The 12,788-nt window shown below is 39.9% G+C and overlaps 1 protein-coding gene across 1 annotated transcript; it reads left to right on the top strand.

Moving 5' to 3' along the window:
- Positions 1-230: 230 nt before the first annotated feature.
- Positions 231-11,475, top strand: GPRC6A (G protein-coupled receptor class C group 6 member A). The gene is made up of 6 exons (XM_035538656.1): positions 231-424; positions 1,725-2,028; positions 4,045-4,872; positions 7,639-7,851; positions 9,241-9,364; positions 10,355-11,475. Exons 1-6 carry the CDS (start codon positions 231-233, stop codon positions 11,473-11,475), a joined length of 2,784 nt encoding a protein of 927 aa, XP_035394549.1.
- The last annotated feature ends 1,313 nt before the right edge of the window (positions 11,476-12,788 follow it).

Raw genomic sequence — 12,788 nt, 5'->3', positions numbered from 1 at the left:
TTATCTTTTTCCCTCCCTCTTTACTCTCACGCCCCTGCACCCTCACGCTTTCTGTGACAGTAAGATAGCCTAAGTCAGTCAAGCAAATACAAGCACCTTATGAGGTGTGACTAACTTTTGAGCACAGCCTTTTTCCTTTGCTGCTGTTTATAGATGACATAGGAACAGTTGTTGGCACTGTGGCTAGCTTAAAGGACTTAAAGCTGGTAGTGAACAAGCGAACTAGAAACATGGCAATATTTAGCTTTCTGATAGCCTGCTTTGTGATCAGCGCTGACATCGCCTCCTCTTGCCAGAATACTGATGACTTTGTGGGTGCCAGTTCTCCAGGAGACATTGTTATAGGAGGCTTGTTTGCAGTTCACAGCGAAATGCTGCATCCAGAAGAGCATCCCATCAAGCCAGTCATTCAGAACTGTGCTGGGTGAGTAACATGACAATTACATACATTACAAAAGAGATCACTGGCATCTGGTGTACACTTCTCATATTAAGATCAACAAAATCTGTTTCTCTTGCATTTCTTAGTCTTTAAGAAGATCTTAGGCATCAAATAAATTACATGCAATGTAACAGAGAATGACAAAGAATGGAAAAATTACAGTAGAAAATATTATGGCTGCCTGAGGAAGGGAATGATTATTTGATCCTATTTCAGTCTTCATATTTAGTCAAATAGCCTTTGAGGTTTGTGCTGAACAATCATTTAATTGCCCTGTTAATACCAATTTTTTGCTATATCTGTAAACTAGTCTGCTGTGCAGTTCATTATTTGTTATGAAGTTGCAACCAGCTGGTTCGATCACAAGCAGTCTGCTCTATTTTATCTAAGCACATATAGAAGTATGTCACTCACCCCACAGGGCAGATCACTTATAATCTGTGATAGCACTTTGCTGACTAGATTGTAATTGTTGTAATCACTGTAGTTATTACATCTTGTATTAAAATTGTGGCATTATGTTACAGACACCATGTCATGTGCTAGTTCAGCTTTAGAATGTACATCAAAATAAGTCATAAGTTGTCTCAAGATCATTTGAAATTTATTTTGTTTTGTAAGATTTGTAACTTCAGAGACCATAACCTGAGAGGAGCATTGGTTGCACTGCAGGCAGCCTGTTGTAGCACATTTCTGATTAAGAAAGTGTTATCATGTCCACTGGCAGTAAGGAGGAAAGCTGTACTAACTTTGTCAGGTTTACAGAGGATTTAGGAATGTTTCTGCAACCACTGGAAAACATCTACCTCTGAAATATTTTCTTTTATTACTGAAATATTTAGTCGTCTCTTTGCTTCAAGCTTTTGTTGAAAATAAATTCATTTTTAAAAATATGCCTGCTGGGTCAGATGGAACAAAGTGTAACAGCCTCACTGGCTTTGGCAAATACTTCTTGATATCACTTGCAAATTTTCATGTACTGTAAAAAGTCTGTTTTTAGCACCCATTTTTCAGAAAAGCATTTTTATTCAAGCATATTTGAAGTGTTGTTTTGATTTTGCTTGTTCTTCCATTTAGGTGAGACAAAAATATATGATTTCTGTTTGTTTGTTTATTTATTTATTTATTATTTATTTGTACACTAAAACCCAAGCAAATCACATTAAATGTAATTTTCTTTCAGTAGCTGTCAAATTCTAGAGGATATGCTCAAAACAAACTGTGCTTCAGCCTTAGTCCTAGAAATGTTTTTCTAAAATGAAACTTGTGTGTTTCCTGACAGCTTTGAAATTCAAGTTTTTCTTCAGACACTTGCAATGATACATGCTATTGAAATGATCAACAATTCGACATTATTATCTGGAGTTACTCTGGGCTATGAAATCTATGACACCTGTGCAGAAGTTACAAAAGCCATGGCATCTACCCTGAGGTTCCTGTCTAAATTCAATTCTTCTAAGGATATTGTAGAGTTCAAGTGTAACTATTCAGACTACATACCAAGAATTAAGGCAGTCACTGGAGCCAGTTACTCTGAGGTGTCAATGGCAGTTTCAAGGCTGCTGGCATTACAACTAATCCCACAGGTAGGTCTGAGGAAATTATTTCATTTTGGACAGAGGGTCAAATTTACCATGGCTAGAAGAAGATGTGGCTCTGATTGGAGGCATTGCGAGTCACATTTTTGTTACAGAGCAGGATTTGACTCAAACTGAGAACATCAGGAGGGGTGAGATTGAACTCGAAATGGAGGGCTTGATCCCCTTGACTAAACAACGGCAGGTAGTGCTGTTTTATATGCCCAAGGTACACCCCTACACCTGCTCTTCAAGTGTGGCACTGGGCTTTTGTCAGTCTGGCAACACGACTGGATTGTCCTGCTTGGCTGTGATGGTTACTTTAGAGTACCTCAGTTGCCACTCAGTGCCTTTGTTCAGGAAACCAAATTACAACTACTGTGTCTAGTTTAGCTGGCAGTGAATATAACAATACCCAATCCCAAGCTGAAAATCAAGACACAATCTAATTCGGCCAGAATTTGGAAATTCTCTCCTGCCTGAGAGACGTTAGATTTTAGAGTCTGGAAATGTTTGGAGAAATGTTGCTCTAAAATACAGTTTTAGTTCTGGTGCTCTTCAAGCAGCTGGAGAAGAGAAGGAATACAACCCTGTAGATCCACATTGGTCCTTCCCAAAACACCCTTCTCTATTTCCGACCTCTGTAGTGCTAGTGCTAGTACTAGTGCATACAGTCCCACGCTTGCACTTAGGCCAGTGCTTCTATTACTACTTTCACTGTTGTAGAGAAGTTGGTGTCAAAGCCAGGACTTGCTGCCAACAGTGAAACAGGAGGGCCACTTCCACACCATCTTCTGCCACACATTAGGTATGGTAATTTGACATATATTACCTTACTGCAAAGTAGCAACATAGTAAACAAACCTGCAAAACACTTAAAATCTGAACTAAATATAATTCTAACCAAATCTTTTCCTCTGCAATTGTAGGGAGTAATTATGATCTCCAGCTTCACTGTAGGAACTATAGTTGATATATAAATTAAAATGCCACGCTTGAACTTAATTAAAAGGCAAGTGATGAAGCAAATCTGTATTGTGACATGGAGATGGAAAAGGTGACAGATTTTTCTCATCAATAGCATCTGACATTATCAATAGCAGATTACCATCAATAGGAGATTACTATTGGTAGTAATCTGCTAACAACATTAAGCTTTGGCAACCTCTCCGGATAGGTGGTTCTCATTTTGGAAAGCTTAGATGTATTTTTTAAGTAATGTCAAGCAACGTAGGAAATAAGAGTGTAGGGAAAAAAGAAAGGAAAGAAGGAAAAAAAGAAGGAAGGAAAGAAGGAAGAAAGAAAGAAGGAAAGAAGGAAAGGAAGAAAGAAAGAAAGAACAAATTAGGCAAGGATCAAAATGAAAATAGATTTAAATAAATTTTTTCCATTTATGTTTTTTCTTGCTACATTCACAAGAAAAAGGTCATATTTTTTGTGTGAAAGAATTAAGAATTATTATATTATTCTTTAGTATCTTTTTTTTTTTAACTTTATTTTTTTTCCTGGTAGGCTCTTCTAACAGACCATATGACCCCTCTAAAACACACTAATTAAATTTTGGAGAGAAAGTATATATGTGGGTGAAACATAATATACTCAGTGTTAGAAAAATACTGCAAAATGTAAGTGTATTAGAAATTTGAATAACTCAAACAGCATTTGAGCACTTCCAATGTTTTAAGTGTTGTTTTGAAGAGCATGTTCATGGTATCTCAACAGGTTAAAGCAAAATCCTTATACCAGCATAACTGCCATAGGTATTTTGAAAGGTTTTATTCTCTGCCTTCACCAAAGCAATTAGGTGCATGAGGATGAAAAGAGTGGAAATGGTACTGGGCACAAGTCTACATCCTAACAGCAGGGTGAGGAATCCTGCCCCAGTTGGGTGCACCTTGGTCATGCTCAGCCACAGGAGGAGGGAGCCCCAAGTCAGGTGGGATGAAAGAAGTCGCAGAAGCTTTGGGTGTCTCAGCATCCTTTAGAGGAGAGCGCATCCATAAGTTAACTGTTCTCTCCTCCTAGGTCAGTCCTGCATCGTCGGCTGAAATCCTCAGTGACAAAATCCGGTTTCCTTCATTCTTCAGGACTATCCCCAGTGATTTCCACCAGACAAGAGCAATGGCCCATCTGATCTGTGAGTCTGGGTGGAATTGGATTGGAGTAATAGCCACTGATGATGACAACGGGCGCTTTGCTCTGGAAAGCTTTGGGGTCCAGGCCATGTCAAACAATGTTTGCATAGCTTTTAAAGAACTGCTGCCTGCCTATCTCTCTGACAAAACCTTTCATACCAAAGTTGATCATGCAGTCGAGAAGATTGTCAAGGAAACCAGAGTAAATGTTATTGTAGTCTTTATGAGACAATTCCATGTGCTCGAGCTATTTAAGAAGGCAATTGAGAGAAATGTAAATAAAATTTGGATTGCAAGTGATAACTGGTCAACAGCAGTGAAAATCAGTACAATGCCCAATATCAGACAGCTGGGAACTGTTGTGGGATTTGGATTTAAGAGTGGAAACATAACCACATTCCAAGACTTTCTGAGGAACCTTCATGAAAAGCCCACTGAAAACAACAAGTTTTTAGGTGAATATATTATGCTTTTGTCAATCTGTGCACACCTGGAATATTACGATTTTCAAATGTGCATTTCAAACCAATCCCAGGATGATCTGATGCAAAATGTTGAGAATAAACAACACATCTGGAGAGATGATTTTTTGAATGCCAACATTGAACCCGGATTTATCCATAGTACTATACTTGCAGTCTATGCCATTGCTCACGCCATTAAAGGGCAATGCAAAGACAGAAACTGCAAGGATCCCTCCGCTTTCACTCCCTGGGAGGTATGATGTTAATTCTTTCAGGTCTCATTCTCTCTACATAACTTCCTTCTCATTTTTCCTCCCAACTTCCTGGATTTGCTGGCTTGGTCCTTGTACTGAATGCCTTTTTATTCCTGTTCCTGCCTTTCTTCACCACTGCTTGGGCCAACTGAAATCACAATCCTTCTGCCAGAGCAGCAGTTGCTAACTGCTGCAGTGTTGAGAGCCAGCTTTGCCTCCCTTGTTTTGGCTCATGCAGACACAGAAGCTCCAGGTGCTAAGCCATGGCTGTGTCCTGCTATAGATAGAGAAGAATTATTGCAATTCACACCCACTATCTCTTTCCTCATGGATACAGCAGCAGCAGTTGGAAATGCCTGAATCCACCAGTGCAGAGGCGGTCTTTAGCTGCTGGGCTTCATTAGCTACCCCAACACTTCCCACATCACCTTTGAAGGGCATGCAGAGAAGTCACCACCTTGGATGAAGGCTCCAGTCTGTAGGCTGCTTGCTGGGTCATCTGACTAGCTACTTGTGTGGGACAGAATAGAAATCTATAGTCAATCTATGGCTGACTTATCATCTATTCTGCTACTGATGGTTGGTCCTGTTGCTGCAAACAACTGTAGTAATCAGCAACGAGTGCTCTTGAATGATGGGGATGGTACAGGAGAGGAAAGTTCCCCAAACCCTTTCAATTTCCCTCTCTGCGTCCCCAGTTTGTCTGTGTCCAGCTTATATACCTCTGTAATGAATCGTTACTTGAAATTGAAAATGCAGCAGACCATTCTTCTGTCTGATCTTGATTTATATCGAAGTGACTGCTAGGAAAATGTGACACAATCTTTCAGATGGGTTAGGTACTTGTTATCAGACTCTACTGAGTGGGAAAAGGACAGGAAAAATCAGACAAGTAAACCTGACCTGACCTTTTACCTGAGAACTTGCTCAGAAGTATTCACTTTTACACACTTTTACTCAGAGGATTAAACAAAAGTTCATTTAAAAGTCAAACATCTACTGAACCACTCTGACTTGCTCTGACCTCTTATCGTGGGTCAGGGCAGGTCAAACCAAGATAGGGGATTTGAAAAAAAAACAAACACCCCTCTCCCCCCAAAAAAAACCACCCAGTAACAATCAAACTGCTACATGAATTTGTAAATGCAGATGGAACAAATTCAGGACTGCTCTACAGGGGATGCTGAATTAATCACTACTGAATTAAATCCCAAACCACCCAAATTAAAAGTCCTGTTAAGAGGCTTAGAACTCATGAAGTAAACCAAAAGAGAGACTAATTCTCCCTGTGCTCTTTTCATAACACATTTTCTCTACACTAAACTAAAACCCTTCAGAAATCAGCATACTTAAAGCTAGGGATGCAACTAATCCTTATCACTTACCTCCACATACAGAGAAACAGCAGTGTCATCACTATTAAACACATGCAAAAATAAATATCAATTAAATCATACTGTTGCTAGTTATTAGCACCTTCTGTCTGAAGCTCAAGATGTATTCCAAAAGTTCTATTGTTTCCATATTTTTTAGGGAAATTGAAAAAGTAGGAGATGAGAAAAATTAAGTGAGTAGCCTGAGGATACAGAACAACAACAATAAAAAAATCCTGTTCAATCCCGCAAGACTGTGCAATGTCCAAATAAAATGAAATATCATTTAAAAGCACACTTTAGTTTTTCATAAATTTGTAGACATGCAGTGAGAATGTATGAACTCTCATAAAAAGTGATGTTATATATGAAAAAATAATGCATGCCAGATTTGTTTATACATATATATGCCAGAGACTTTTAAAGTCATATATTTGTCAGCATTTTCTTTAAATGCTACAACTATCACAGAAAGATCTATGTAAGATTGTGCTTTTCAAAGGGCAGTTAAATTCAGCCATTCACCAAAACCTTGGATTGTTTCCTCATTGATTAACCCCTATTACTAAAAATTGTTAAGCCTGCAAAGAGATAAAGCCTTTGCTTCAATTAGAAGCCACGGTAGCTAATGAAAGACCTTTTATGGTCTCCATGTGAACTGGGAGAAGGTAACATGAATGGGTTGTAATATTAAGCTGGATAATTGTCTTATCAAAGAGTGCTTGCTTTGATATTTCCTGTGATCTATCAAATATAGCCTTGCCGTCCGCTGCCATTGTGCCATGCATCACCTCATCTGAGCAAACTGGCATTTAGCGTTCATTTCACGACTTTGTGTCCCACCTTGCAATACAGAGTATCAGAGTCACGGGTGAAAACAATACTAAATTAGATATTTCCAGACCCTGGGGGAGGAAGTCTGGGGGAAGAAGTCTGGGTTGTCAATTTCCTTCCTTACTCTGGAAGGAAATGTTGTCCAGATCTACTTTGCTGACAGTACAGTAACAACAGGAGCTTCATTCACAGTCATTCTTTACAAGAAGGGAAGTTCCAAAGGCCATTTTTTCCTGAAGGCAAAATCTTTTTTTTCCCATCATCGTACCAAAACCTCCAAGGCTGGAAAGAAAAATACGAACTTGGGTATTTGTAGACATTGCATGGAGTTAAGAAATGATTATTTGTGCTTAATAGTTTTTTTACTTCAACAGGATTGTCAGAATAATGTAAATCTGTATAGGATGTCAGATTAACAGTTATACAGATCCCTTTTAAGATTTTTTTTCACTTCTAAAAAGCAATATATTTTTTTCATTTGATATTATCATATAGATCTGAAAGTATTGAGTGTATTCCACTGAAATGATATTGATATGTCATCATTTCTTCTGTTCAGCTCCTTGAAGAACTTAAAAAAGTTAGAGTCATCGATGATGATAAAGAAATCAAGTTTGACTCCAAAGGAGATATGAGAACTAGTTATGATGTACTTCTCTGGAAAGAAATTGATGGTCGCATGGAAATCACCACTATGGCAGCATATGACACAGAGAAAGGTGACTTTATCTTTGAGGATGATGAGAAAAAAAAAGAATTTCTGAACTTAAAGGTAACTTCCAGTTTGTTGACATTAACACCTGAAATTTGCTTCATGTGTTCTTTCTCTGATATTCACAACTAAAATATGTGTCAGCTAGAAACCTCTCATGTACTTTCATGTTCTCCATTTGGAGTGAAGCGTCCTCTCTGGATATATTCAACTACCATTATATATATTTTGAGAAGTACTTGAGCCTGTAAGCAGGCTCAGTGATTTGAAATTGGGTTATTTCTCCAGAATGCTCTTAAGAGGTTTCCTAAGTTACATCTGTACTAAGGATGCTACTCCAGAATCTTGAATTGGGTTTTAAAATGGAAAATACTTATAAATGTACCCCCTCTTACATAAGGCAACCATTTGTTTTGTACATGAAGACTCATATCTGCTGACTTTAATGTTGGAAAAAAAAAAAAAAAAGTCTTGATTATTTACTCCTGTTAGAGCTGGGGTCAGCACAACTGCAAGACTATGAGGAAGGCAGCACCATCCGGAACCCTGGCACTGGTGTAGGCAGGACTGGTGGGTGGCCCCAGCCAGTTCCAGCTGGGTAATGTCATCTGTGCATGGCTGAAGGCTTTGGTTTATTGTGTAGTGAATGTGGCTGTGCTGCAAAGCACTCACTGCTAATAAGACAGAGGAAAGACAGTTTACTGGGTGGGATGAATATAGCTTTTATGTGAAGCCTCAGCCAGCAGGAAAGGCTGAGGACAGAAGAGGACCTCACATTTTGTCCCTCTTTGTGGCACAGCCTAGGATGGCGAGGAAATGTCTCCATCTGCTTGTGAGCCCCACCTGGGATGGAGAAGAAACAGCAGTGTCCCTCAGGACTGCTTCTCCATTTTAGAAAACTTGTCTTTGGAAGGACCTGAACTCAGGCCTTGTGAGAAGGCCCTGACCACGCACCTGAGAGTGGGGCTTGGCAATTCAGGGGTGATCTGCTGAGGGTGAGGCATGTTAGAGCTGTGGTTCAATGCACCCACCGGAGCCGGGGTGTATGCCCTGGGGTGTCAGGACCACACTTGTGATGTGGCCCACCCGAATCCCCTCTCAGAGGCTTCTGTGCTTTCTCTGGGTCTGGATCCCAGAAGTCTAACTTCTATTTTCAAAGCTGGATCTGGATTTTTAAAGGTATAGACAATCACACTGAAGTAGGGCCAAAAAAATAAAATTATCAGGTAGATAATGCCCCATCCTGTCACTTCTTGAGTGTGTGGAGAAAATGCAAGAAACACATTGCCTACACTGCCTTTTTACAACATCACTTTCAGATTCCCTTAAAATATGTTAGATACAAAAAGATTTCAAACCATAGTGTTATTGGAGGGCTATTTTAAGAGTTCATTGTAATTAGTAGCACCTGAGCTGATTTTTTTCTTTTTCATCCTCTGCTCACTGCAGAAGGTTCAATCAACATGCTCCCAGCACTGCAGACCGGGACAGATGAAAAAGGTTACAGAAAGTCCACACACATGCTGCTACGAGTGTGTTTACTGCCCAGAAAACCATTACAGCAATCAAACAGGTAAAGAATTGTAATCCAAATAAAGGCTGATTTAGAAATCAATAGAATTGTTTGGTTTGTGTATAACGAGCCTTGGCAACCCCATGTATAACTTTGGAATGATATTAAAACATTTGTTGATGCTCGGTTTCACAAATATGAAAGAGAAGAACACTCTTCAACATATAAAACTTAGTTTAAATGTTTTTTAGAAGACCAAGCTTTAAACAATCAGATTTTACAGTTGACTAGCGTTATCCTTGATTTGGATGGAAAGTCTGGCTGATATTTCTGTGAGACCACTTCTCATGAAAATAAAGCCTTGCTTCAGTATCTTTCTGCAGTACAGCCAGCCCAATGGCAGTACAGCCAGCCCAGTGGAAACATGAGGGTTAAATATTTTGCATGCTGGCACTTTTTTTTTTTTTTTTATCTTGAACAGGAGCACTGTGAAGTTAGATATGACCATACAGTAGTATTTTCTAGTATCAAATCCAATGTGTACTTTACTGCTGGTTCATTTGTAGTGTGAGTAAGGTTTTTAAAAGTGGGAGATTAAATACGGAGGAGAGAGACGAAATTAAGAAATTGGGGTAGAATGTACTTTAAAAATATTGATAGCTAGCAGAAAGAAATTACTTTTTATCCCCTTTTTTACTCAAATAATAATGAAATTTCTCCCTATTGGGCAATAGGAATTTTACAGAAAAAGCACTCTTTGAAAGCATAATCTACATCAACGTTTATTCTTGCTGGTGCATTTCAAAAAATGTCTGAGAAGAGAGTATTTTTTTCTTGTCAGACTAGGTGGATGAAAGAAACACAGTTCCTCTCCGGGCAGACAACCAATTCAATCCCAAACCACTGCCCTGGTTTCACTGTGTCTGTCCAGAGCCAGCCACTGCTGGCTCCCCAGGCCCCAAGCTCCTCCGCCAGGACTGTGTCAGCAACAGCCAGAGCTATCAGATTTACTGCAGGTTCCGACTTTATCTTCCTTTTTTGTGCTTTCAGATATGGATTACTGCTACCGGTGCCACAACAAAACCTACTGGGCTCCTGTGAACAGTACTACGTGCTACAGGAAGACGATCCACTTCCTCAGCTGGACTGACTGGTTTGCTATTTTCCTGCTCCTCCTCTCCAGTTTTGGGGTTGTGATGATTTTCTCCATCAGTGTCATATTTACTAAAAACTTGAACACGCCGGTGGTAAAGGCATCTGGAGGTTTAACTGTCTGCTATGTTATCCTCCTCAGTCACTTCTGCATTTTTTTAAGCACCATCTTTTTCATAGGTGAACCCACGGAATTCAAATGCAAAACTAGGCAATCCCTCTTTGGCATAAGCTTTGCACTTTGCGTTTCATGTATTTTAATAAAGTCGCTAAAAATTTTACTAGCCTTCAGCTTTGATCCCAAGCTGCAGAATCTCCTGAAATGTGCATATAAACCTATTCCCATTGTGGTCACCTGCACTGGGATTCAAGTTATCATTTGCACCTTCTGGCTAGTATTTAGGACTCCTTTCGTAATGCAAAATTTCTCAATTCCAGGATCAATAATTCTAGAGTGTAATGAGGGCTCTGTTGTGGCTTTTGGGATTATGCTGGGCTACATAGCTGCTCTAGCCTTCATCTGCTTCATATTTGCCTTTAAAGGCAGGAAGTTACCAGAGAACTACAATGAAGCTAAGTTCATAACCTTTGGCATGCTGATCTATTTTATAGCATGGATTGTATTTATCCCTGTCTATGCAACTACATTTGGCAAATACCTGCCAGCAGTGGAAATCATTGTTGTTTTAATATCCAATTATGGGATTCTCTGTTGCACATTTCTTCCTAAGTGCTATATCATAATTTACAAGCAAGAAACAAACACGAAGTCTGCCTTTCTCAAGATGATTTACACGTACTCTTCCAAGAGCGCAGGCAGTGTTGCTGTTAGCCAGATTTCCTTGGATTCAAAGTCTTCCAGCTCCCAAGCTACTGTCTCAGGCTCGTGTAAAGCTGAGAAAAACTCTGCGAATGGAAACTGCCTTTTTCAAGTGCCTGGGCAGAAGCAAATAAAAGAGAAAATTCTTCCTAAAAGTGCAGTAAGACGTGTGTCCAGGAAAAGACTGTCCAGCATATGACTGGGTAGCGCTGAAGTACTGGAAGATGAAAAGCCGTTTAGTGAGCCATTCCTTTTTCAGGTCTCTCTCCGTTTGGTACCCCCCAAGGAGAGCAGACCACCCGAAATGCCTCTGGCACTTTAGCAGTTACTCATTGATAGGCTTGAAAGGCTATCCCTGGTCACAGGGTCCAGCCCCTACTCCTGCAGGCACAGTTCCCTCCAGCATCTCCCTCCTGTCCCCATCCCACTCCCATCCCACAGGCCCTCTGAGCCAGGCAGAAGCGTTAGGAAGGTTTTACTTCTCACAGACAAGTAGGCATGCACATGTGGGCTTACACTCACTTTTTCTTATGTTTTTGCTGCCCAATTGCTTAAGGAGGTTTTCTTCTCACCCGGGTCTGTTTTACAGATCAAACAGAGCTCTCTCCTAGCCTTTGTTTGCTAAGATAAACAAGCTCAGTCCTTTAATCTCCACTTTTAAGATAGGCTTTCCATTCTCGTGAACATCCAAAAGTAACTATTTTCATTTGGTATATGTGAATCCTTTAAAAAAAAAAAATCTCTGCCCAAAATACATGCCTTATTCCAGATGAGTTCTACACCAACTTTCAAAATGCCTTGTATTTACCAGGGTGATAATAAGCTAGAGACAGGTCTATATAAAAATTGAAGGATTTCTCTGAAGCTCTGTAGTTAAATGTATATTAATCTAATTTTCACCCATACTAAGATGAGACACATTGATTCATCTCATGCAACTCCTGTGACGCATGCAGAGAGAGGACCCATTATGCTTGTCCCCAGGTGTGCTGTTAGTTCAAAACTTATGAACACCAATTCATTTCCCACATTAGCATGAATAATGTAATGACCAGAATCAACATGAATGCAACCTGGGAATTTTACTTTCTTTGATACATGTTAAAAAAATCTGATTTTCGACAAGAACACAGTAACGCAGTATTCCAATACATTGAAATAACACAGGAATGAACTGCTGTCAGCTGCACTGGCGGAGTTCTGTGGCTCCGTGACTATAGCTATGCAGGAGCTTCTGTGTGAGAGGCACGCTCCGAGAAGGAGGATTTTTTCAGTGGACAGCTGTACTGCATCTCTAAGGCAAAGAATGGCAAAGTCTTTCTCATGCTGAGAAGGCCACAGCTTTCTCTTGGATGCTTCCACAGCCAGGCTGGAGGGGTTCTTCAAACACTAAACAGCAGAGCAGTGCTGCCAGGCTGGGACTGGGCAGAGTGCTTGTTTGTGTTCATAAAGCCCCTAGTCTGGACCAGAGAAATCATGGTTTTCGGTCTTAACTTCTATGCATGTTACTGT

This window comes from Cygnus atratus, chromosome 3, assembly GCF_013377495.2.
Source record: "Cygnus atratus isolate AKBS03 ecotype Queensland, Australia chromosome 3, CAtr_DNAZoo_HiC_assembly, whole genome shotgun sequence".
In the NCBI taxonomy this organism is placed as follows: domain Eukaryota; kingdom Metazoa; phylum Chordata; class Aves; order Anseriformes; family Anatidae; genus Cygnus; species Cygnus atratus.
The sequence above is the reverse complement of the archived record's forward strand: the minus strand, read 5'-3'. Positions and strand labels throughout refer to the sequence as shown.

What these genes read in the sequence shown, in the direction of transcription:
- GPRC6A (XM_035538656.1), top strand. Translation starts at nt 231, where the DNA reads ATGGCAATATTTAGCTTTCTGATAGCCTGCTTTGTGATCAGCGCTGAC. An exon ending in CATTACAACTAATCCCACAG is followed by an intron (nt 2,029 to 4,044) that starts GTAGGTCTGAGG and finishes CTCTCCTCCTAG; the next exon opens with GTCAGTCCTGCATCGTCGGC. An exon ending in CCGCTTTCACTCCCTGGGAG is followed by an intron (nt 4,873 to 7,638) that starts GTATGATGTTAA and finishes TCTTCTGTTCAG; the next exon opens with CTCCTTGAAGAACTTAAAAA.